The sequence below is a fragment of the Hypanus sabinus genome, unplaced genomic scaffold (genome assembly GCF_030144855.1).
Source record: "Hypanus sabinus isolate sHypSab1 unplaced genomic scaffold, sHypSab1.hap1 scaffold_1433, whole genome shotgun sequence".
Taxonomy (NCBI): domain Eukaryota; kingdom Metazoa; phylum Chordata; class Chondrichthyes; order Myliobatiformes; family Dasyatidae; genus Hypanus; species Hypanus sabinus.
In genome coordinates this window covers 47,559-71,284 of record NW_026779506.1, presented here as the reverse complement: position 1 = coordinate 71,284, position 23,726 = coordinate 47,559, and the positions used below count along the sequence as shown (strand labels likewise).

Below are 23,726 nucleotides of genomic sequence, written 5' to 3'. Positions count from 1 at the left end.
TGTGGAATCAACAACCAGAGGGCACCGGTTTAAGGTCAGAGAGGATTGATTTAATAGTGATCCCGGGGGACAATTATTAATCCACTCTCCCTTCCGGTTCATTGTTTAACTAACACGATGAGTGCACTGTCAGGTTGGAGGAGAAACAACTCATATTACATCCGGGTAGTTTACAACCTGATGGCATGAACGACGATGTCTTTAACAACTACCTCCACTTTTTCTTTTCATCAGCCCACACGCCCGTCTCTTCCATTCTGTCTCCCCACTTCTCTCTTCTCCACTGCGGATCAGCTCCCTCTGGCTCCTCTTTTACTTCCTTTTGTCCCATGGTCCGCTGTCTTATCGTATCAGATTCCTTCTTTTCAGCCCTTAGAATTTTCCACCTACCACCTCACAGCGTCTCGCTTCATCTCCCTCCTCCCCCACCCACTCACCTTCACTCTTATCAGGCTTCACCTATCACCTACCAGCTTGGACTCTTTCCATTCCCCACACCATCTTATTCCGGCTTCTCCCCACTTCCAGTCCTGATGAAGGGTCTCGGCAGGAAATCTCTGTTTTGCTTTATCCCCTCTATCGAAGCTACCGGACCTCCTGACTTCCTCCAACATTTTGTGTATGTTACTCTGCATCTCCAACATCTGCAGAATCTCATCGGGACAGAGTGCAGAAAGCAGAGACGACATCTGGTCTCTTTAATGTCGAGGAGGGCACACCCGCAAAACTGGAAACAGTAGATGACCCCAACAAGCACGATGTTGAAAAGTTGCCTCAAATGGAAGGACTGTTTAGGACCCTGACCAGTGGTGAGGAGAGTGGTTAGGTACATCTCTGGCACTTCATCTACTTGCAGTTGGCGTCCAGCCCCGACACCCCTTCTTATCGTGGTGATTTACCACAATAACAGGACCCCCTGATTTGCGGTGTTACGAACCCCGTAACTGGGTCACTTACCAGCAAAGATAGAGAGCTCCGTTGAAGTCTGATGGTACTATTTTTAACAGTATTTATTAGAAAAAAATACACAAAAATAATATCAATGCAAACATACAGATAATATACGTCGTCAATACTAAATCTAAAAGTGCGGGTATAATAATAATCATTAAGAAATAGCTCTTTCGTTGTCTAGGGGATAATGTATTGTCCGATGGAAATATAAAAGTCACTCAGTTCATTCAGGCTGCAGCCTTTGGTTGGAGTCAAGAGAGAGATTTTTAGAAACTTGCCAGCTTTTCCTTTTTATGATTTCGATCCATCGAGAGTTCCGTTGGTGTAGCCAGTCGTTTAGCTAAGCCGTTCTTTCGTGGTGAGCCCGCCAACCCAGGCAAGGGAAAGGACGCACGCGAGCCCCACCGGCTGTCGCTATTAAACGCTGTCACGGGATTCCTAGCGTTTCTCCTGGTGCGTCTGAAGGGGTTGTTCCCCAGACCCTCTTTTATCCTTACTCACGGGGATTCAGATGTCAATCAGGTTGGGATGATGCAATCCCTCAACCAGCCCACTCTGGTCATTCCCTGAGGGCTTCAATGAATAGTTCAGTACTCAATACACAATTCCGTCTCCCAGAGACAATGGCCGTTATCCGTGGCTTTGTCTTGTGGAGGCCAGGACACATTCCAAACCGTGTGTATTCTGGACGTCTCTCTCTCATTTCCTGGGTCCCAGACCCGAATTAATAGCGATCTTGCGATTCTCAAAAATGAGGGGGCTACTTTGTACCCTTCGGCCCCTCAGAGTTGTGGCACATTCGTAACAGTGGACTCCATTGTCACCAGGTGGTGCTCTGCCGCAATAACGCTGAGAGACAAAAATGTGACGCTTCAGCCTGCTGAAATGTTTATTCAAGATTCAGGGTTGTTTAATTCCATTTCCAGCAGACACATGTAAATGAGGTCGAAATAATTATTACTCCGGTTCCAATGCAACACAGAAACACAACAGTAACAACATATATCCACGGCTTATATACTGTGCACGGATTGATGGTATGTTCATAAAGTGATGCTCGGCATAGGATGCCTGCATTTAAGATGACAGACAGGAAACGATAAAGCAGAGGTGTTTGGTGTTGCGGAAGGCTGGGTTAGAGGGTAGAGATATTTATCAGCTTTACTGCTTGGGAAAAGTAGCTGTCCCGGAGGCTGGTAGTCCTGGTGAGGACGCTGCATATCTACCCCCGATGGAAGAGAGACAAATAGTCCATGAGTCGGATGGGTGAAGGTTGATTGTGAAAATTAGATTGGTGCTTGATCTCAAGAGAGGGAATTTGGAAAATACCAATGAGATGCCTTTCAGAACAGCTTGGGATTGTGCAGCTGGCTGGTGGCGTAGTGGCATCAGTGGCGGGAGGTCCTGAGTTCGAATCCAGCCGGCACCCTTGCATGCTCTACATCCATGCTGGTTTAAGAGCTGATGATCTCTTAAAAAATATCTCACCCGGCAGAAGGCAAATACAACAATGAGAAGCCATTGCTGTAACTAGCCTCGCACACGATTTCCCAATACGTCAGAGGAAATCGCCCGCTAAATTGAAAATCCCGGATGTGACCTACCTTTCCTTTGCAATTGTGCCCACTGCGGAAAAGTTAATTCTGGAATGAACCAAATTTGATTGGGGAGCTTTTGGTAAAGGGAGCAGGTGATAATGATAATATCATGACTGAATTCACCCTTCACTTTGAGAGGGGAAAGGTAAAACAAGATGCATCATTATTAGTGGAGTGAGGGGAACTACAGAGGCACTGGAGAAGAGCTTACCAAAATTGATTGGAAGGCTACACTGGCAGGGATGATGGCAGAATAGCAATGGCAGGAGTTGATCCACTTGACACCCTCAGGGTTGAAGAGAAACACATCATATTCCAACTGCATAGCTCCAACCTGAAGGCATGAATATCGATTTCTCCTTCCATTAAAAAAAATCACAGCCCATTGCCTTTCCTTCTACTTACTCCTGAGTAACGTGACATTGCACATTCTGACCACTGACATCTGGGACTTCCATACTCCTGCCAGTGTCTTCCAAAGAGTACGATACTTATTCAGTTCATCAGCCATCACCTTTCACCCTCTCCCCATTATTCCCTCTCCAGCATCATTCTCCAGTGGCTTGATATCCATTTCTGTTTCACTTTTACATTATATGTACCTGAAATTAAAAATGGTATCCTCTTTAATATTACTGGCTAGCTCACCTAAGTATTCCATCTTTTCCTTCTTAATGATTTTAGTTGCATTCTGTTCATTTTTAAAACTTCCCAATTCTCTAACTGCCTGGTGACTTTTGTTCTGTGCCCTCTTTCGTCTTTATGTTGTCTTTGGTTTCTCTTAGCAGCTACGGTTTTGTCACCTTACCTTTAGAATACTACTTCCTCTTTGTGATGTGTATATCCCGTGACTTCCAGAAATTCCAGCCATTGCTGCTTTGTTTTCATCCCTGCCCATGTTCTTTCCAAATCAATTTTGACCAAATTTTCTCTCAGGCCTCTCAAATTATATTTTTATTCATATCTGACATTAGTTTCTCCTTCTCTAATGTCGGGGTGAATTTGATCATATTAAGATCACTTGTCCCAAAGGGTTCCTTGAAATTAAGTGACCTAATTAATTCCGGTTTGTTACATCACCCAATCCAGAATAGCTGATCCCCAAGTGGGCTCAACCACGAGCTGCTCTAAAAAAACATCTTGTAGGCAATCTAGGAATTCCTCCTCTTGAGACCAACACCATCCTGATTTTCCTAATCACCTGCATGACAATCCCCCATGAATATTGTAACATTGCTCTTTTGGCACTCATTTTCTATCTCTCATTGTAAATTGTGGACCACATGATGTTTTGGGGCCACTATACAATTCCATTCAAGGATTTTTTTGTACGTTTGCTGTTCCTTATTTCTACCCACAGATTCTACTCTACCCAACCCTATGGCCTCCTCTTATCTAATGATTTTATTTAATATTTTACCAACAGAGCCACACAACCCCACTACTGGCTTGTTATTTCACTAAACATATAAATATCTGGGAAACAGGGGAACCTGCAGATGCAAGAAATCAAGAGAAATTCACACAAAGTGCTGGAGAAGTTCAGCAGGTCAGGCAGCATTTATGGATGGGAATCAACATTTCCGGCCGTGACCCTTCTTTGGGACTCGTGATAACAACGTATCTGGAAAATCAACAAGCAAAAACAACAGAATGTAGTGCAATATTGGGAAAACCTTTGACAAAATTTATTTCAAGGCTTTAAAAAACTGTGGAACAGAGCTCTATGCTCAACAAATACAACAAAGGCAATAAACACTTCCATCAATACCGACATTGACTTTTTTTAATGAAAATATCTTAGTCCCATTTCAATCAGTAAATTTTACAAAGATAAGTAAGAACAGAAATGACAAGTTTAGAAAAGACTACTTACACTCAAACCCACCTAGATTAACACTTCCTTGGACAGAAGGAGGAAGAGGAATAACGCACATGAGAAAAAATAATCACATAAGACCATAAGACAAAGGAGCAGAGTTGGCCATTCGGCCCATCGAGTCTGCTGCACAATTTCATCATGAGTGGATCCAATCTGCCCTTCAGTCCCATTCCCCCACCTTCTCACCATAACCTTGGATGCCCTGACTACTCAGATACCTATCAATCTCTGCATTAAACACATCCAATGACTTGGCCTCCACTGCTGCCCGTGGCAACAAATTCCACAGATCCATCACCCTCTGACAAAAAAAATTCTCTGATTCTCTGTTCTGAATGGGTCCCCTGCAAACCACAAGTCATGCCCTCTTGTACTAGACTCCCCCAGTCACTCTCGAAATTGCATTCAGCAATGGGGATGCATTCAGCCTGCAGCTTATTGAAACTTTCTCCCCAATGTGAACCCGGTCATGTGTTACAAGGTTAGATTATTGAGTGAATCCCTTCCCATATTCACAACAGGTGAATGGCCCCTCCCCAGTGGAACATAATGATGCAGCCTTGGTGGAGACGGTTGAGAGAATCTCTCCCCAAAGTCTGAGCAGACGATCAGTGGTGTGAACTCGCTGGTGTTCTAATAGATGAGATGATCGTGTGAAAGCCTTCCCACATTCACAGGTCGACGGCCTTTCCCCAGTGGATCTCACTGGTGTGCCTGCAGATCAGATGACTGAGTGAATCCCTTCTCACTATCTGAGAGGGTGAAATCCCTCTCTGCAGTGTGAACTGACTGGTGTGTCACTAGGTGAGATGATGTGGTGAATCCCTTCCCACAGTCTGAGCAGGTGAATGGCCTCTTCCCAGTGTGAACTCGCTGGTGTGTCTGTAGGTTGGATGACTGAGTGAATGTCTTTCCACAGACTGAGCAGGTGAATGGCTTCTCCCCAGTGTGAACTGACTGGTGTCTCCGTAGGTGTGATGCCTGAGTGAATCCCTTCCCACAGTCTGAGCAGGTGAACAGCCTCTCCCCCGTGTGAACTCGCTGGTGACTCTGTAGGTTGAATGATCGAGTGAATCCTTTCCCACAGTCTGGGCAGGTGAACAGCTTCTCCCCAGTGTGAACTTGCTGGTGTCTCTGTAGGTTAGATGACTGAGTGAATCTCTTCCCACAGACTGAACAGATGAAATCCCTCACTGCAGTGTGAACTGACTGGTGAGTCACCAGGAGAGATGATGTGGTGAATCGCTTCCCACAGTCTGAGCAGGTGAACGGCCGCTCCCCAGTGTGAACTAACTGGTGTGCTTGTAGGCTACCTAACTGTGTGAATCCCTTTCCACAGTCTGAGCAAGTGAACGGCTTCTCCCCAGTGTGAACTCGCTGGTGTGTCTGTAGGTTGGATGACTGAGTGAATGTCTTTCCACAGAATGAGCAGGTGAATGGCTTCTCCCCAGTGTGAACTGACTGGTGTCTCTGTAGGTGAGATGCCTGAGTGAATCCCTTCCCACAGTCTGAGCAAGTGAACAGCCACTCCCCAGTGTGAACTCGCTGGTGACTCTGTAGGTTGAATGATCGAGTGAATCCCTTCCCACAGTCTGAGCAGGTGAACAGCTTCTCCCCAGTGTGAACTTGCTGGTGTCTCTGTAGGTTAGATGACCGAGTGAATGTCTTCCCACAGACTGAGCAGGTGAAATCTCTCACTGCAGTGTGAACTGACTGGTGAATCAGTAGGTGAGATGATGTGGTGAATCCCTTCCCACAGACTGAGCAGGTGAATGGCCTCTCCCCAGTGTGAACTCTCTGATGTACCTTCAGTTCAGATGACTGAGTGAATCCCTTCCCACAGTCCGAACAGGTAAACGGCCGCTCCCTGGTGAGAACTCGCTTGTGAGCCATTAGGACAGATGACCGAGTGAATCCTTCCCCCACAAATTCAACAGATGACCAGCCTCTGCCCAGTGTGAACTGACTGGAGTGTCCACAGGTGGGAAGACTGACTGAATCCCTTCTCACACACAGCACAGGTGAATGGCCTTGCCAGTGTAAACTTGCTGACATACATTCAGTTGAAATGACTGACTGAATCCATTCCCACTGTCTGAGCAGATGAATGGTTTCCCCCCTGATTAGAATGATGGACATGCCAGTAAGTCAGATGACAGAGTGAATCCCTCCCCACAGTTTGAGCAGAAAGGATGATCGAGTGAATCCCTTGCTCCATTTCTTAAATATCTGGACAGAGACAGCAAAACTGTATTTGAGATTTCAGTAGACAAATTTCTTGTCATTTGTAACCTGTAAAAAGATTTTAAAAATCCATCAGTGGGTGTAGAATAACATTTCAGATGAGATCACTTGAGTTGTCAAGGTATGATCTGACATCACACTGTTACAGTGAGGTTCAATCCAAGTTGGATGGAGAAATCATCTTCTAACTGGGCAGAGTGCTGGTATCTGCAATGAGCATTGAATGCTCTGATGTTCTTCCTGTCTCTATAAGAATGGGGCATTTTTTCCATCTCCAATCTGTGACCTGCCTCAGTTTGACTCTCTCCATTGGCATTATTCCCTGTTCCCACTGAGCTGCATGGGTGCCTGGCCCCACAGTAACTGAAACACTCTCACACAAATAGCCAGCAGTGCATTCCACACACCCACCACTCTCTGTGTAAAAAACTTACCTCTGACATCCCCTCGGTATCTATTTCCAAGCACCTTAAAACTAATGTCCACTCGTGTTAGCCATTTCAGACCTGGGGAAAAAAAAACTCTGGCTATCCACACGATCAATGCCCCTCATCATCTTATACACCTGAAAACGGCTCGAAACATAAACAAGGAAAGTGTACACTGGTTTGAGGATTTCTTAGAAGTACACAACATTATGAGGGTATAGATAGGATAAATGCAAGCAGCTTTTTCCACTGAGGTTGTGTGGGATGACAACCAGAGGTCATGGGTAAGTGGGGAAGGTGAAAATTTAATGGGAACATGTGGAAAAGCTCTTCACTGGTCATGACAGTGTGGAATGAGATGAATATAAGTAGTGAAAATCAGCTCAGTTTCACCAGTTAAAGGAAGCTTGGATGGGACCCTGGGTGGTAGGAGTATGGAGGGTGATGGTCCCGGTGCAGGTAGTTGCATTAGACCGCTTAAATGTTTTTTGGCATTGTCTAGATGGGCCAAATATCCTGGTTCTGGACTGAACTTCTCCATGTTTCTGTGATAGAGATGCTGGCCAAACTTGTTTGGAAGGGAAAAGGTAGGAGTGACAACGGAACAGCAATGGCTGGAGATTCTGGAGCAATTCGGGAGCTGAGTGATCGATACATCCCAAAGAAGTGGAAGCATTGGAAAGGCAGGAGGACATATCCGTGACTGAAATGAGAAGCCAAAGCCAACATAAAAGCCAAAGAGTGGGCAAACAAAAGAGCAAAGACTATTGGGAAGCTTTTAGAAACCAACAGCAGAAAACTTAAAAAAAAAAGCCAGATGAGCTCAGGGTGTGGAATCCTGATATTGTCGTCATTAATGGGTCTTGGTAGCACCCAACAGTCTGAAGCATTTGGAGGAACAAAATATCCGGGGCCTCAATATCTCTTGAAAAGCAAGGTTCCCTGCACCTGTAACTTTTCAACTTTTATTTTGGCAGGCACATACAAACCCCACACCCTCAAAATTTTACTTCTGAAGGCCTTCCACTTACAAGAACTGTGTTGCCAGGAACGAGCCTGTTCCAAACCACACTTGTCAGATGTTTCTGATACCATCAAAATTGATCTTTCTCCAATTTAGAATCTCAACCCATGGTCCAGACCTCTCTTTTTCCATATTTACTTTGAATTTCATGGCATTATGAACACAAATTCTGTCACCAGCCCTGGATCATTTCCTAACAGCTTATTGTACACTTCTATATCAGAAATTCCACGTACTGATTAAGGGCACATTTGACAAACTTTACCCCATCTAGTCCTTTTACAATATGGGAGTCCAGTCTATATATGTAAAGTTAGAATCACTTACTGAATCAACCTTTGTTTATTGGCATTGTCTGCAATCTCTCTACAAAGTTGTTCCTCTAAATCCCTCAGATTGTTGGGAGCAACCAAATTCCAATAATGGCTACAGTATCATAATTCCCTGTCCTGAGCTCATCTGGCTTTCCTACGAGGCTTCTTGCATTATGATATACACAGCTCAGCACATTCATCGCACCATGCTCAACCATTTGATTGCTGACTCTATCTGAGGTCTGAACAACATCTGACTGGTGTCAAGATAACAAACTCTCCCACATTGTCACATAAACAAAGGAGCTGATTGTGGATTACAGGAGGACTGGAGACAGGCTAACCCCTGTTGACATCAATGGATCTGGGGTTAAGAAGGTGAACAGCTTTAAATTTGTCAGCATAAACATCACCAAGGATCTCACATTGTCTGTACATACTGGCTGTGTTGTGAAAAGAGCACAGCAGCACCTCTTTCCCCTCAGATGGTTGAAGAAGTTGGGGACGGGGACCCGAAATCCTAAGGACTTTCTACAGGGACACAATTGAGAGCATCCTGACTGGCTGCATCACTGCCTGGTATGGGAACTGTGCTTCCATTAATCGCAGGAAACTGCAGAGAGTGGTGCAGACACCCCAGCGCATCTGTAGATGTGAACTTTCCACTATTCAGGACATTTACAGGGACAAGTGTGTCAAAAGGCCCAAAGGATATCGGGGGCCAAATTCACCACAACCACAAACTGTTCCTGCTGCTACCATCCAGGAAACGGTACCACAGAAAAAGGACCAACAGGTTCTGGGTCATCATCTTCTACTAGGCCATCAAACTGATTAATTCATGCTGATACAATTGCATTTCAATGTTATACTGACTGTCCTATGTACAAACTAACTATTATAAGTTACTATTAATTACACATTGCACATTTTGGTGAAGATGTAATGTAAAGATTTCTACTCCTCATGTGCAGCAAGGATGTATCGAATAAAGTCAATTCAATTCAATTCACCCTCTCCACTATCTGTTCTGTCATTCTGGCTCCCATTTCCCCAGCAACTTATTTTAACCACATCACACTCTCCACCCACACTAGCACTAGCAAGCCTTACCACTAGGATATCAGTCCCCTCCTGTTCTGTTCCCCTAACTAATGAATTTACTATCACCCCTTTGACTTTTCTCTGTCAGGTAATCTACCCTCCCCACCCCAACAGTTTCTAAAGTGTTCCACCTGTTGTTTTGTGGGATGACAACAAGAGTTCTCTGTGATGGCTATTTAACTTTATTCCGCTTCCTGACTCTCGCCCAGTTTTCTGTGTCCTGCACCTTGTGTGTAACTCACCTTTCTTCATGTCATATCTATCTCCTGCTCCAACTCCTGGATGATCCGGAATTCATCCATTTCCAGTTCCAACTCCTTAAAGTGCAGGGTTACAAGCTGCAGCTGGATGCACACCTTGTAGGTGGGGGCATAAGGGACACTGGAGGTCTCCCCACTTTCCCACAATGTCCCCCCTAATTTGTAATGACCAGTGTGCACATAAATCATGTACCGTGCATTTTTTTGCCCAGTGACATGTGCACAGTGAATTTTATACAGAGAGGTAATCATTTTCACAGCGAGCAAATCACTGTCGATAAATACTTTGATATACCCCGGGTTTGATGGAATTCATCTGCACTCTCACACAAACTATGTAGCAGGCCTGTAACGAGTAATGAAGAATCATCTCACCAGAGCTTTTGCACATTGTTCATATGTGGTTTGCTTGCTAAATTATGCTTTAAAAAGTCAGGTTTGCAAAGATTACTCCAAGTCTTTCCACTTGCAAATTCTCCAGCACCTCTTGCATTGTCACAATAGACAATAGGTGCAGAAGTAGACCATTCGGCCCCTCAAGTCTGCACCGCCATTCTGAGATCATGGCTGATCATTCACTATCAATACCCAGTCCCTGCTTTGTCCCCATATCCCTTGATTCCCCTATCCATCAGATATCTATCTAGCTCCTTCTTGAAAGCATCCAGAGAATTGGCCTCCACCGTCTTTTGAGGCAGTGCATTCCAGACCCCCACAACTCTCTGGGAGAAGAAGTTTTTCCTTAACTCTGTCCTAAATGACCTACCCCTAATTCTCAAACCATGCCCTCTGGTACTGGACTGTCCCAGCATCTGGAACATATTTCCTGCCTCTATCTTGTCCAATCCCTTAATAATCTTATATGTTTCAATCAGATCCCCTCTCAATCTCCTCAATTCCAGCGTGTACAAGCCCAATCTCTCCAATCTCTCTGCGTAAGACAGCCCTGCCATCCCAGGAATCAACCTAGTGAATCTACTCTGCACTTCCTCAATTGCCAGAATGTCCTTCCTTAAACCTGGAGACCAAAACTGTACACAATATTCCAGGTGTGGTCTCACCAGGGCCATGTACAAATGCAAAAGGACATCCTTGCTCTTGTACTCAATTCCCCTTGTAATAAAGGCCAACATTCCATTTGCCCTCTTCACTGTCTGTTGCACTTTCTCATTCACCTTCATTGACTGACGAACTAGGACTCCTAGGTCTCTTTGCATTTCTCCTTTACCTAACTCTACACCGTTCAGACAATACTCTGCCCTCTTGTTCCTGCTTCCAAAGTGGATAACTTCACATTTGTTCGCATTGAATGACATCTGCCAAGTATCTGCCCACTCACACAGCCTATCCAAGTCTCCCTGTATTCTCCTAACGTCCTCTTCGCATGTCACACTGCAGCCCAGTTTAGTATCGTCAGCAAACTTGCTGATATAGTTTTCCATGCCCTCATCTAAATCGTTGACATAAATCGTAAAGAGCTGTGGTCCCAATACAGAGCCCTGTGGTACCCCACTAGTCACCTCCAGCCAGTCCGAGAAACACCCATTCACTGCTACCCTTTGCTTTCTATCTGCCAACCAGTTTTCTATCCATGTTGAAACCCTGCCCCCAATGCCATGAGCTCTGATTTCACTCACCAATCTCCTATGTGGCACCTTATCGAATGCCTTCTGAAAATCTAGGTACACAACATCCACTGGCTTACCCTCGTCTAACATCCTTGTTACACCCTCAAAAAACTCCAACAGATTAGTCAAGCATGATTTGCCCTTGGTAAATCCATGCTGGCTCAGCCTAATCCTATTACTGCCATCAAGATGTGCCACTATTTCATCCTTAATAATGGACTCAAGCATCTTCCCCACGACTGACGTTAGGCTAACAGGGCGATAGTTCTCCATTTTCTCCTTCCCTCCCTTCTTGAAAAGTGGGATAACATTAGCCACTCTCCAATCTTCAGGAACTGATCCTGAATCTAAGGAACATTGGAAAATGATTACCAATGCATCCACAATTTCCTGAGCCACCTCTTTTAGAACCCTCGGATGCAGACCATCTGGACTCGGGGATTCAGTCCTACCAGTCTACTCATCACAGTTTCTTTCCTAATGTCAATCTGTCCCCTCTGATATTCCTCTGATATCTTATGACCATGGCCCATCCATACATCTGGGAGATTGCTTGTGTCCTCCCTGGTGAAGATAGATCTAAAGTACGCATTAAATTCTGTTGCCATTTCCCTGTTTCCCATAACAATTTCTCCCAATTCATTCTTCAATACACACAGGTAACACCAGTTTCTATATTGGACATAAATATTTCCCCTGAACCCTCCTGAGGAATTGAGGATATATAAAAAAAAACCTATGTAACCTATGTAATCTCTGGCTAAAAGAATAATTGGGACTAAATATGAATATTTGAACCGAAGTAAACACTGTCTTCAGTGGTTAGCTAAGGCAGGCTCATTGCCAGTTCTCTGTGGCTTGCAGAGAGACACACTGAGAGCTGATAACATTGTATACTGTACCGTTGTTAGTTGATACCATTATACATTCTACCCTCATTTGAGTAAGGGGCGGAGGACTCACTGATAAGGACAGGAATGAACATCTGTTTGTAATTAAGTCAGGGCTTTGCAAAGGGAATAAGTGGACAGTACATCCATCCATAATTAAAACCTCAATATAACAAACTCTGTTATCTAAGTAATTAAGATTTGCAGCAACACACTTGGTGGGCATACCAGTTCAAATAACATCTTGAAATAGTGATGCATGGGGTGTACTGTGTATAAATATACGGCTGTAACCTAAGTCAGTCGACTTGTCAGATAGTGGAAGTGCTTACGTGCCTTCCCTGTGACAACTGGGGCTCAAACTCCTGCAGGAGAATGTGCAATAAACTGTGGTGTCGATAAGAAGCTTGTATCTCGAGTTTTATTCAGATTCAGCTTTAACATTTGGCATCATGATCAGGATCTCTATCTACAGAGCACTGAGAAGATGGGCTGAGTAAGCAGCTGAACCACTCTGGGGACTGTGGGGACTGACCGGGAGCCCAATAGGTATTTTAAATTTGTCGCTCACTGTTAGTTCCTTTGGATGTATGGTGCCTTGCCCAAGGCTGATCACATACCTTGACAGGATCGGGAAAAAAATCTGTCGGGAGACTAGTATAAGGTAGGCAAAAATTTTACCAAGTGGGCAGGAGGCAGTATTGGATAAAGTTTACTAAGTGGCCAGGAGGCGGTACTGGGTAAACTTTACTAAGTGGGCAGGAAGTAGACATGTCAGGTAAAGTCATCAATTGAGCAGGAGGTGCCTGCTGGGTAAATTTATCTGATTGTTAATTGAGCTGGAGGCTTTGTGCCTGATAAATTACTTAGAGATAATCGGTTAATTGCAGTCGATTGATACGAGTGTGCCAGGAGCAGCCCGACACAATTTTGTGTGAGAGTTTTCTGGACAAGGAAAATGATTTTCAAATGTTCAGTGCAGCACTGAGTAAGAAATTGGGGAACAAAATGTGGCCTCGGATGGGGGGGGGGGGGAGGAGCCTGGGTTATTACCTCATGAGAACAAGCAGTAAATCTGATATGGAAAAAGAACTGAGGAAAGAAGTGGAAATCGTTGAAAAGGAAATGGAAGGAAAAGGCAGATGTAAAATGGAAGTTTGCCAGCTATGCCACTGATGGCCTACTGGCTTCAGAATTGGACTTTGAGGCGAGAGGTCTCGAGTTCGAATCCAGCTGACTCCCTTGCACACTTTCATCCGTGCTGGGTTAGAGCTGGTGATCTCTTAAACAAAACAACTCACCCAGCAGAAGGCAATGGCAAACTACTGCTGTAACTTGCCTTGTACATGATTTCCGAACACCGCACAGCGGCGTGGAAGGAAATCCTCGGCTAACTGGAAAAAGCTCCGGATGTGACATACGTTTAAAGTGGAACAGTATATTATCAGCAAGTTGGAGGAATAATGGAATGGGATAGAGGTATGTACTGCAGAAGGAATTCCAAAGGTTGGGAGCCGCTAAAAGTGGAGCGTGAATGGCTGGATGTGACTTGTGGCCTGCTACGGCAGTTTCACAGGAGACCAAGCCTTTAAACTGGGGGGACAAATACCCATTATTAATGACTTACTGCTCCAATGCTTACCAACTAAGTTAGCCAACATTATTAATACAAATAATATGGATTGGCCTGACAATGACCGAAATCGAATGTGACGAGCTTCGACATATTTTTGGGACCCAACTTTCGAATCCCGATCAACCCCGAAGGAAACTAATATTCTCCTGTTTGATTCTTACTAAGAGAGAGAGGGGGGCAGAACTATTTGACTATGCAGCATGTTTACACTTGTTCGCAGCTTGTGTTTATATAGCTCACAGTTTGTTTTATTTAAGCAAGGACAGTCACAAACACAGTCAGCCAGAGAGAAAGAAAGAAGATGGAAGGTTCGAAACAAAGGGCCTAGTGGCCAAAGGCCACTGTTTGGACTCTCCTATGCCCACAAGGTGTGTTGACTATTGATCCAGCGTGTACTGAATGTGTGATTGTCACTTTGATCCATAGGAGTGGATCTGTTGGTTTGGGAGTATCCTGTGAAGACCACTTGTGCTAACCCTTGCCTGGGCGTGGTAATTCACTTGAAGAGGTACCCTTGTGACCAATCACTGTTGGTGATAATTCGTATAATCCATATGGGGATGTTGTTGGAGTATCTCGCGGCTACCACTTTTGTTAACCCTTAGCCGGATTCGGGTGTGTTATGTGGTAACCACTTGTGAGAAGGGATATTCTGTGGAAATCACTGTCGGTAATACTTTGTGTATTGGATCTGGATTGGGAGTACCTTGTGGAATCTACCTGTGTGTCAACCCTTGCTTGTGTGGTAGTTCCTTCTGAAGACAGTACGTCTGTGATAAGCTGCTTCTGGTGATAATTTGTATGTAGATTTAGAACGACGACGGATAGAACCTACAGCGACTGTTAACCTGTCATTTATTCCATGGCTGAACTGAACTTTCATAGTTCACCATCTCAAGACTTTAAGCTTGGTATTCCCTGAGCTCAAAGGTTTGGGAGTTATATTTACACGTATGTGTACTCATAACACTTTTTAACTTTTGATTATTTTGCTTAATTTGTTATATTATAAGTAGATACGAATAAAGAGAGTGGTTTTAACATCAAAACCAGACTCCAGGTGTGGTCTATAGCTGCTGGTTCATTTAAACCAATTGGGTACGTAACAGTGCTGCTCGTGTTTATGTCTTTAAGAGGGCTCACCCCAGCGCCCAGGGGCCCCCATGTTAACACCTTTCTGTCTCTCTGTCACACCTATGCCAAGCAGGTAGAACCAGGGGCCTGCTGGGTTTGTGCTGAAATTCCTCGGTATGATAAAAGTATGATTCAAATGTCAGTAATCCTGCTCAACTAGAGTGAGGAACTATCTGCCTGGGCTTTTTCAAATAACACCCGGGGAAGAGAGTGAGGAACTGTGGTCCAGTCTGTGATGACCGTGGCTGTCAGTGTTTTGAGGGATGGTGTCTCAGGGCCCCACCAAACGGAACTTCCTATGCTGGGAAACATGAATCCTGGCCATATCTGCAGGAGCCCAGGAGCCGAGAGGAATAACTGAGACTGAGCGATTTTTGATGATAGTTTTTCTCTCCTATGGAGTAGCCAGAAATTCATGAGGGATAATCAATTTGGCTATAAGAACTTCAGGAGCTGGCCACAAGGCTGCAGGGGCCCTGTGACAGAAACACAGGCCCAAGTAACAGAAACATCCATTGAAATGATTGCAATCTGGCAAACAGTCGTACAGAATCGTACGACTTTAGATTTTATCCCAGTTGAGAAAGGGGGAACCTGTGCTATTATTGACACAGAATGCTGCACCTGCATCCCTGATGAGTCTACTAACGTTACATCCCTCTCCGAGCACACTGCAAAGGAGTGACAGCATCAAGAAAGTAGGGCAGGATTTACACGGGTTCACCAAAGGGTTGAAATGGTGATCTTCAAAGGCCTGTAAGGTAATATGTGGGGCAAAGTCCTAATCCTGTGTCCTAAAAGTTGTACATATCATTGTTATAATTACTGATGTATGTTGTTTTTCCCCACTGAGAAGTCAAAGCTGTACTCAGTTGCTTTCTCTGTAAAAAAGTTACTGCTTTGTTGATCATGTAATGATCTAAAGAAGGGAATGATAAAGTATGTAAAAGGGTTAACACTTCGTTAAACTATAACAGCCTGTTTTTCTGAAAGAAACTGCTGATGATCAACAGATGTACTAAGCCATGCTGAGCCATATTTCTTTTTGAGGGTAGCGAGCTATGGTTTCAGGATGCTTATCTCCTTGTGCACTCATGTGTAGAGATAGGACAGCGTCAGTCTGTTCTGTGTGTGTGAGCCATTATGACTATTTTGTAATTTGTCTTTAGGGGCTGTCACAGTAAATAACTTTGGCTCCATCCGGTCTTGTGTGGGGGAGTATCTGGACAGATACATCTAATGTGTAAGGGGAATTGGTGGATAGGGTGGGAGCTTTCACAGTCTGTTCCTGTCTGAGTGACTAACTGAGTACGCCCCGGGTGCTTGGAACAAAGAGTTTGTACTTTATCCGGATTCGACTTCCACTGAATGGGAGTGGTTTTAAAGGGCTGGGCTGCTGGAAGCACATTACCAGACCGGGACTGATTGCAACTGGGTCTGACAGAAGCATAACTGGTTCTTCTGGGGACATTCAGTCTCACTCCAGCTATTTCCTACCTTCCCTTGTACAGGTACGTAATGTCCAAAGGACGTGTTTATGAGTAAATGAGACTCACCAAACTTTCTCCTGACTGAATCACTGGGAAATCTGAGTCTCTTGATGAAAAGTTGTTCTCTCCAGTTGCTGTTCTCAGTCCTCGGGCCAATTCACTTGTTGCTGTTCCCTAGTCTTCAGCTGTGGTTTGCTTCCAGTGGGGGTTTTTCTTCAAATAAACTTCTCACCGCATGTCTAACTTTAACCAGAGAGATAATGAAGTATGTTAACATTAAAAAGGAGAACCAAACATTTCTGCTCAATGTTACTAAGAAAAAAACTCACTGAAATTTAAATGATGAATGCAGATATAATGATCTCAGTGAACAATCTTTTATTGTCCCTCACACATCACAAAATGATATGGGATAAGAAGGAGCCATCATTCAGTCAGGAACAGAATTATGTGATTTGATCCATCTAGTCCGCCCTACCATTTACCATGGCTGATTTTTATTCCAACACCATGTTCCTGCCTTCCTCCCGTAATCCTGAGCTACTCACCAATCATGAATATATTAATTTGTGTCATAAATATACAAAATGGCAGCCTCAACCAACCTCTGCGGCAACAAATTCCACAGATCAGACATCTCTTAGCCAAAAAATTCTTCTCATCTCAGTTTTAAAGGGAAGCATCTTCATTCTGAGACAGTGCTGTCAGATCACAGACTCTGCGTCTAATGGAAACATCCTCTCCATGTCCACTGTATCCAGGCTTTTCAGCATTCGGAAGGTTTGCTTAACCATACATCCCCCCACCACCCCCACCGTCCCTCTGAACTCCATTGAGCACAGGTTCAGAACCATCAAATGCTCCTCATACATAACATCGATTATTCCTGAGATTATTTTTGTAAACCATGTTAGCAGCAATTGTACTGAACACATTTCCAGGAATAAGAGATAAATTGATACCAGGATAATTTACAGGGTAAGTTGAGATTTCTTTATTTTTCTACTAGCACAGAATGTGCCATTTCCATTTCCAGGTTAATTTCAGGAAATATAAACCATTCCAAGGTAAATGTAATAAAAAGAAACTAGAATTATCAGAAATTCTCAGCAGGTAAGGAACAGCTTTGGGAGAGGAACAAACTTTACAATTCAGGGTAATAATGTTTTGTCAGAATGACTTCAAGCATTTTCAGTTTTTATTGCAGATCTCCAGCAACTTGGGATTCTGCCTGATTTCCACCGAGTGACAGACAGAAGACAGTGAGGGGGGGATTTCGAAGAACAGTTTGAACACCAAACTCAGGGTCTATCTCTACTGTTGTAAACACGGAACAGCCCATTTACTCACAGCCTCTCCCTGTGAGGATGGAATGGGAACATCCTCTCCTCAGACTGGCAGTCATTGCTTCCAAAGGAATTCCAGAAACAAACATCTGATCCCAGACCAGAAATACTCACTCAACACCTCACAAGCCCAAGCAGCTCGATCCCTGGGTCCACTTTACCTGGATCAAAAACTGATATCTCAGGACCCAACATCACAGGCTCACACAGCTTAATCTGCCACTCACCGACCCTGAGAGTCTCACACTTTGTTCCCACATCTCACACTGGGTAGTTTAATCCAGGATTTCCCCACAACCAATGTCCAGCTGCTCGAAGAAGGACATCCATCCAGCCCCTTCTGTAGAAGCACTAACCAAAGTCAAATCCAAAACACCGACAGTTCCATATGGCTGGAACACTGATCACAGGACTAGAGCCAAACAAAACCCTCCCAGTACTCTTTGCTGACTGTAATATGATGAAGTGTGTCAGGCAGTCACAGTTCACAAAATAGCACTCCCACACCAATGCACAACAGAACTGGTACCTGATGAACCTCTGGTTTTCCAGCTGACAAGAACTGATTCTGGAAATAACTCAGCGAGGCCGAAGGTGTAAAAGAATACCTCACAATGAAGACAAGAATGATTGCCGATATATATCATTGAAGAGGTGTGATACAGGGTGGACCAAGGTTGACCCAGATGGTTGATGCATGTCACTGATGTTGGTGGGAGAGAGACTGGACAGAGGTTGAACAAGATGGGCAGGGAATGAGCAGATAGAATGAGGTGGAGAAGAAATCAAGGACGATCAATTATGGTTCTCCAGCAATACACAGATACTGAATTAATAGTACACACTACTGTATAAAGGATCTTAAAATGACAAAGTTAGAACAAACAACAAGAACTTTGCCATATATACTTTGAACCCTCACCAAATTGTTATCAACACACCATAGAAAGTTTCCCATTCAGACACTTCATGCTTTTCATGGTAACTGCTCTGCCCGTGACTGCGAGGAACAGCAGAGACCTTTGGTCCAGATCAGCACTTCACAGAAACCATTCTCACACTAGACTTCCCAGTCCCTCAGGAAAGCAGGTAGTGAAATCAAAGATCCCCACAAGCTGGGGCATTCTCCTTCCTCACCCACCAGCCAAAAAGCTCAAAGACAAATGCAAGGAGGCTCAGGAAGTGAGACAAGTTGGGGGAAGTTAACGGGACTCAGTGGCCAACATCAGATTCCCCAACACAACATGGAGGAAGCATCACCTCACATCCGGGGACTCTGACCGCACACCACATGATCTTGAGTCACAAACCAGAGGGCGGGGTAGATCTGTGTTAAACAGCCTCATGTGACCTGTTGGTGGGTCTCCCATTTCAACTCTGTGGAAATAAACTGCCTGGGCTCCTGGTTTGGATCGTTCAATGCAGATTAAGTGACATCTACATATTTTTGAAGAGCCCAGATAATTGGAAAATAAATGAGTAATTGGCCCTCAGTTCAGCACTCATGGCTAACATTGGATCTCCCCACTCGGGATCGGTCTCAATACTCACTGATGGGAAAACGATATCTTCGGCCCGCAGACTGTGATCTGATCCCGGGCTTCCTGACCTAGGAGGGGAGGACCCTTTCCCAATCCCGCAGACGATCCGCTTCAGCACTGAGCAGAAAGGAAAACACCACCCAACCGGAGACAGTGAGCATGCGCGAAGAGTTAGTTACATCTGTGGATAAATGGGAGAGGCAAACAGGATCACGTGACTGGTGGGGTCCCCCCCCCCCCCCAGGCAGAGAGTCCAGCTACCCACCACTTCTGTGGAAAGAGACAAACTTGCCGCTCAGATCTCCTCTCACCTTAAATGTATTAGACATTTCAACCCCCAGGAAAAATATATTATCTGTCCACACAGATTCATAATCAGGTTTATTATCACTGGCGTGTGGTGTAAACTTTGTTAACTTTGCAGCAGCATTTCAATGCAAGACATAACATAGAAGAAAAAGAAAACACAAAATAAAATAATAAGAATTACAGTATATGTATATCTGGGACCATTGCTCATCGTGATTGTTATAAATGACTTGGATGAGGAAGTGAAGCGATGTGTTAGTAAATTTGCTGATGACACAAATGTTGGGGGTGTTGTGGATAGTGTGGAGGGCTGTCAGAGGTCACAGTAGGATACCGAAAGGATGCAAAACTGGGCTGAGAAGTTGCAAATGGATTTCAATCTGGATAAGTTTGATGTTGTTCAATTTATTAGGTCAAACATGATGGCAGAATATAGCATTAATGGTAAGCCTCTTCACAGTGTGGAGGATCAGCGGGATCTTGGGGTCTGAGTCCAGAGGACACTCAAACCTACTATGCAGGTTGACTCTGTGGTTAAGACGACAAACGGTGCATTAATCGTGGGATTGAGTTTAGGAGCCAAGAGGTTTTGTTGCAGCTATATAGGACCCTGGTCACACTCCACTGTGCTCAATTCTGGTCACCTCACTACAGGAAGAATGTGGAAACCTTAGAAAGGGTGCAGAGGCACGTTACAAGGATGTTGCCTGGATTGGGGAGCATACCTTATGAGAATAGGTTGAGTGAACTCGGCCTTTTCTCCTTGGAGCGACAGAGGATGAGAGGTGACCTGATAGAAGTATATAAGTTTATGAGAGGAATTGATCATGTGGATAGTCAGAGGCCTTTTCCCAGCGCTGAATTGGTTACCACAAGAGGGCACAGGTTTAAGTTGCTGGGGAGTACGTACAGAGGAGATATCAGGGGTGAGTTTTTTTTTGCCAGAGATTGGTGGGGAGTGGTGTAATGGGCTGCCGGCAATGTTTATGGAAGTGGGCATAATAGGGTCTTTTCGGAGATTTTTGGATAGGAACCTGGCGGCACTGGAGAAAAACTAACTTAGAAAAATAGAGGGCAATGGGTAACTATAGTAATTTCTAAGGTAGGGATATGTCAGCACGACTTTGTGGGCCAAAGGGCCTGTACTGTTCTGTAGGGTTTCTATTGTTCTATGAATAAATTAAAAATCATGCAAAAAGCAGAAATATTATATATTTATATTGAGGTCGTGTTCAAGGGTTCAATGCCCATTTGGCTATCAGATGGCAGAGGGGAAGAAACTGTTCCTGTATCACTCAGTGTGTGCCTTCAGGCTTCTGTACCTCTCTCTCTCTTTGATGGTAACTTTGAGAAAAGGGCAGCCCTGGGTGCTGGAGTTCGTTAATAATGGACGCTGCCTTTCTGAGACACTGCTTCTAATCCTTTGGTAATCTTATAAACGTCTATTCAGTCTCACACCAGCCGGCACGTCTCCAGAGAAAACAACTCAAGTTTGTCCAACCTCTCGTTATAGCTCAGGCCCTCTATTCCAGGCAGTGTCCTGGTAAACCTCTTCTGCGCCCTCTCCAAAGCCCCGACATGCTTCAGAGAACGAGAGCGACCACAAATGTATGAAACACTCCAGATGTGGCCTAATTAATCTTATAAAGCTGCAACACAACTTCCAGACTTTTGAACACAATGATAAAGAGAACCACACCATTTGCCTTCTTAATCTGTGCAGATCAATCTGTGCGGTCGCTTTCAGGGAGCGATGATCTCGGACTCCAAGATCCCTCTGATCATCAACACTATTCAGGGTCTTGCATTTAACAGTGTACTGTCTCTTTACATTCCACCGACCGAGCTGCGAAGATGATCATCACTAATCAAATCTCACTGAGATTTCTCAGGACCTGTTGAATTTATTGCCAAGTGCACAAGCAGGGGAAGGTACAGGTACAGAGAAACACTGACTTGTAGCAGCATCACAGACAAGTATATTCAGATAACACACGGAACACAAATTATACGATTCTCTGTCAGTAACAGTATAGAAATATGTTTACGTCATCCTGCTAATAGGACCAGAACAACAGGGGCTGAGCGGCGGCTCATCTCAGAGACCTTGTGAGACCTTCACACCGAACCGACCCCGGCAGATTCTGTGAAGGAAGCGAGGCGAGGCCGCCAGTCCGGGAAAGTTCATCCCCTCCCCCTTCAGGTTTCACCGATCACCTTCTGTTTCTCTCTCCCTTCCCCACCCCCACCTTTTATTCTCCAGTCCTGCCGAAGGGTTTCGGCCGGTTATGTCGACTGTACTCTTCTCCTAGATGCTGCCCGGCCTGCTGAGTTCCTCCAGCATTTTGTGCGCGTTGCTCGCATTTCCAGCAACTGCAGATTTTCTTTGTTTGAGTTCAGGAAAGTTAACTCACTACCCAACGTCAGAACTCCCCGATCGGAACTCGCTTCAATACTCACCGAAGGAAAATTGTTGGTGTTGCCCCGCAGAGAATAATCCGTCTCCGGCTCCCCGTCCAAGGGGGCGAGAACCTACTCCCCATCCCGATCTCACCACCGACCCGGTTTCACAAAGAACGAAAAAACAGCACTGCCAAGCCCGGGAATGTGAGCATGCGCAATGTGCTAATTGCGTCATCAGGCGGTGGGCGGGGCCTCGGAAACAAACCTGAAGATGCTTCCGATCTGCGGTAAAACGGGATCACGTGACGAGTGGAGGGTCTCTCAAGTCACCCGTTGACTGTTCCTCGCCCTTCACACCCTGCCCTTCCCACCGCCGCATTTTCCACATTATTTTATTATTTCCCTATATTATTTCCAAATTTAAACCAGATACGTATTTAGTTTTTCCCACCATATCTTCCCCGGTCCCGTTCCCTCCAGCCCCAAGTCACAGAGCGCTCAGAGTTAGAGTTTCGATTCCCATCCCAGTCAGAAACTGAACTCAGACCCAAACCGGAAGTGTGCAGGTTTCATTTAAATCAGTCTATGTCAGTAAACACTAATTTCTATTCACATTCCTCCGGCCTCACTGATCAGGAACACTGAATCATTAAGTGAGAAACAGCAGCAGGAGGCCATTCAGCCCTTCTAACCATCAACAAAATGGCGGCTGCTCTCCTTCTTAGCCACAAACTTCTGCCCGATCCTCTTTTCCTCGATTCCCCTCGGTCTCCACACATCTGCTTTTCTCTGTTTTATGTGAGGACGATCACTGAGTCTTCACCACCCTCTGTGGTGCGGATTTACAAACATTCACCACCCTCAGAGTGGAGACATTTCCCCTCATCTCAGTCCCGGACAGTCCATCCCTGTTTCAGAGACTGGGATCCCTGGTTCAACCGGTAATGATGTTGTGCATTTCAATGTGTTCACCTTTCAGTCCTCGCTTCTCTAAATGAAAGGGTTATCACATTTGATCGTTCTTCATATGATGACCCCACCACTCCAGGGATTAGTCTGGTGCAGCTTCATTGCACGCTTTATAACAAATACTCTCTAACCTCTCTGTTCATCCTCTGTGGAATTAATTTCCATCTTCTGCAGCACCGTGTTGGTCCAACCACTTACTTCCCACCCTTGTCACTATTTCCACCATCCCACCTCCCCCCTCACCTGGATCCATCTCTCACTCCCCGGCTCTTGCCTCATCCCCACCCCTCTCCTCTTTTCTCTGACTATTTCCCGTCTACTCTCAGTCCAGAGGGAGGGTCTCGGCCCGAAATGTTGACGGTCCATTTCCCTCCACAGATGCTGCCCGACCCACTAAGTTCCTCAGGCAGCGTCTTTGTATCCTGGTAAACTGACAGCCTGACAATGTGGACCATGGATACCCCTTCCTCTAAAAGTCATCGAATCACTCAGACGGCTAATCGCTGACAGGAATTATATTTGTTGGTCATTACATTCCAGCTGGATGGAGTTGATGGGGAGTTCGGCGTGTC

At 44.9% G+C, this 23,726-nt stretch overlaps 1 protein-coding gene across 8 annotated transcripts; it reads right to left on the bottom strand.

Annotated features, from left to right (window-relative positions):
- Nucleotides 1–992: 992 nt before the first annotated feature.
- Nucleotides 993–22,403, bottom strand: LOC132386962 (gastrula zinc finger protein XlCGF57.1-like). Of its 8 annotated transcripts, none has more exons than XM_059959317.1 (5): nt 22,243–22,403; nt 19,484–19,654; nt 16,653–16,829; nt 7,113–7,184; nt 4,207–6,726 (listed from the first exon to the last, which is right to left on the bottom strand). In XM_059959317.1, the coding sequence occupies exon 5, from the start codon at nt 6,571–6,573 to the stop codon at nt 5,137–5,139; it is 1,437 nt and encodes a 478-aa protein (XP_059815300.1). In that variant the 5' UTR covers nt 6,574–6,726; nt 7,113–7,184; nt 16,653–16,829; nt 19,484–19,654; nt 22,243–22,403; the 3' UTR covers nt 4,207–5,136. The 8 variants fall into 8 exon arrangements, 5 of the variants coding, with proteins under 5 accessions (XP_059815300.1, XP_059815301.1, XP_059815298.1 ...); XM_059959318.1 differs by having other exon boundaries at nt 16,653–16,825; XR_009509721.1 differs by lacking the exons at nt 4,207–6,726; nt 19,484–19,654 and adding an exon at nt 993–4,176.
- Nucleotides 22,404–23,726: the final 1,323 nt, after the last annotated feature.

Bases quoted from the DNA above. Each gene is read 5' to 3' on its own strand.
- LOC132386962 (XM_059959317.1), bottom strand. From the start codon at position 6,573: ATGTCCATCATTCTAATCAGGGGGGAAACCATTCATCTGCTCAGACAG.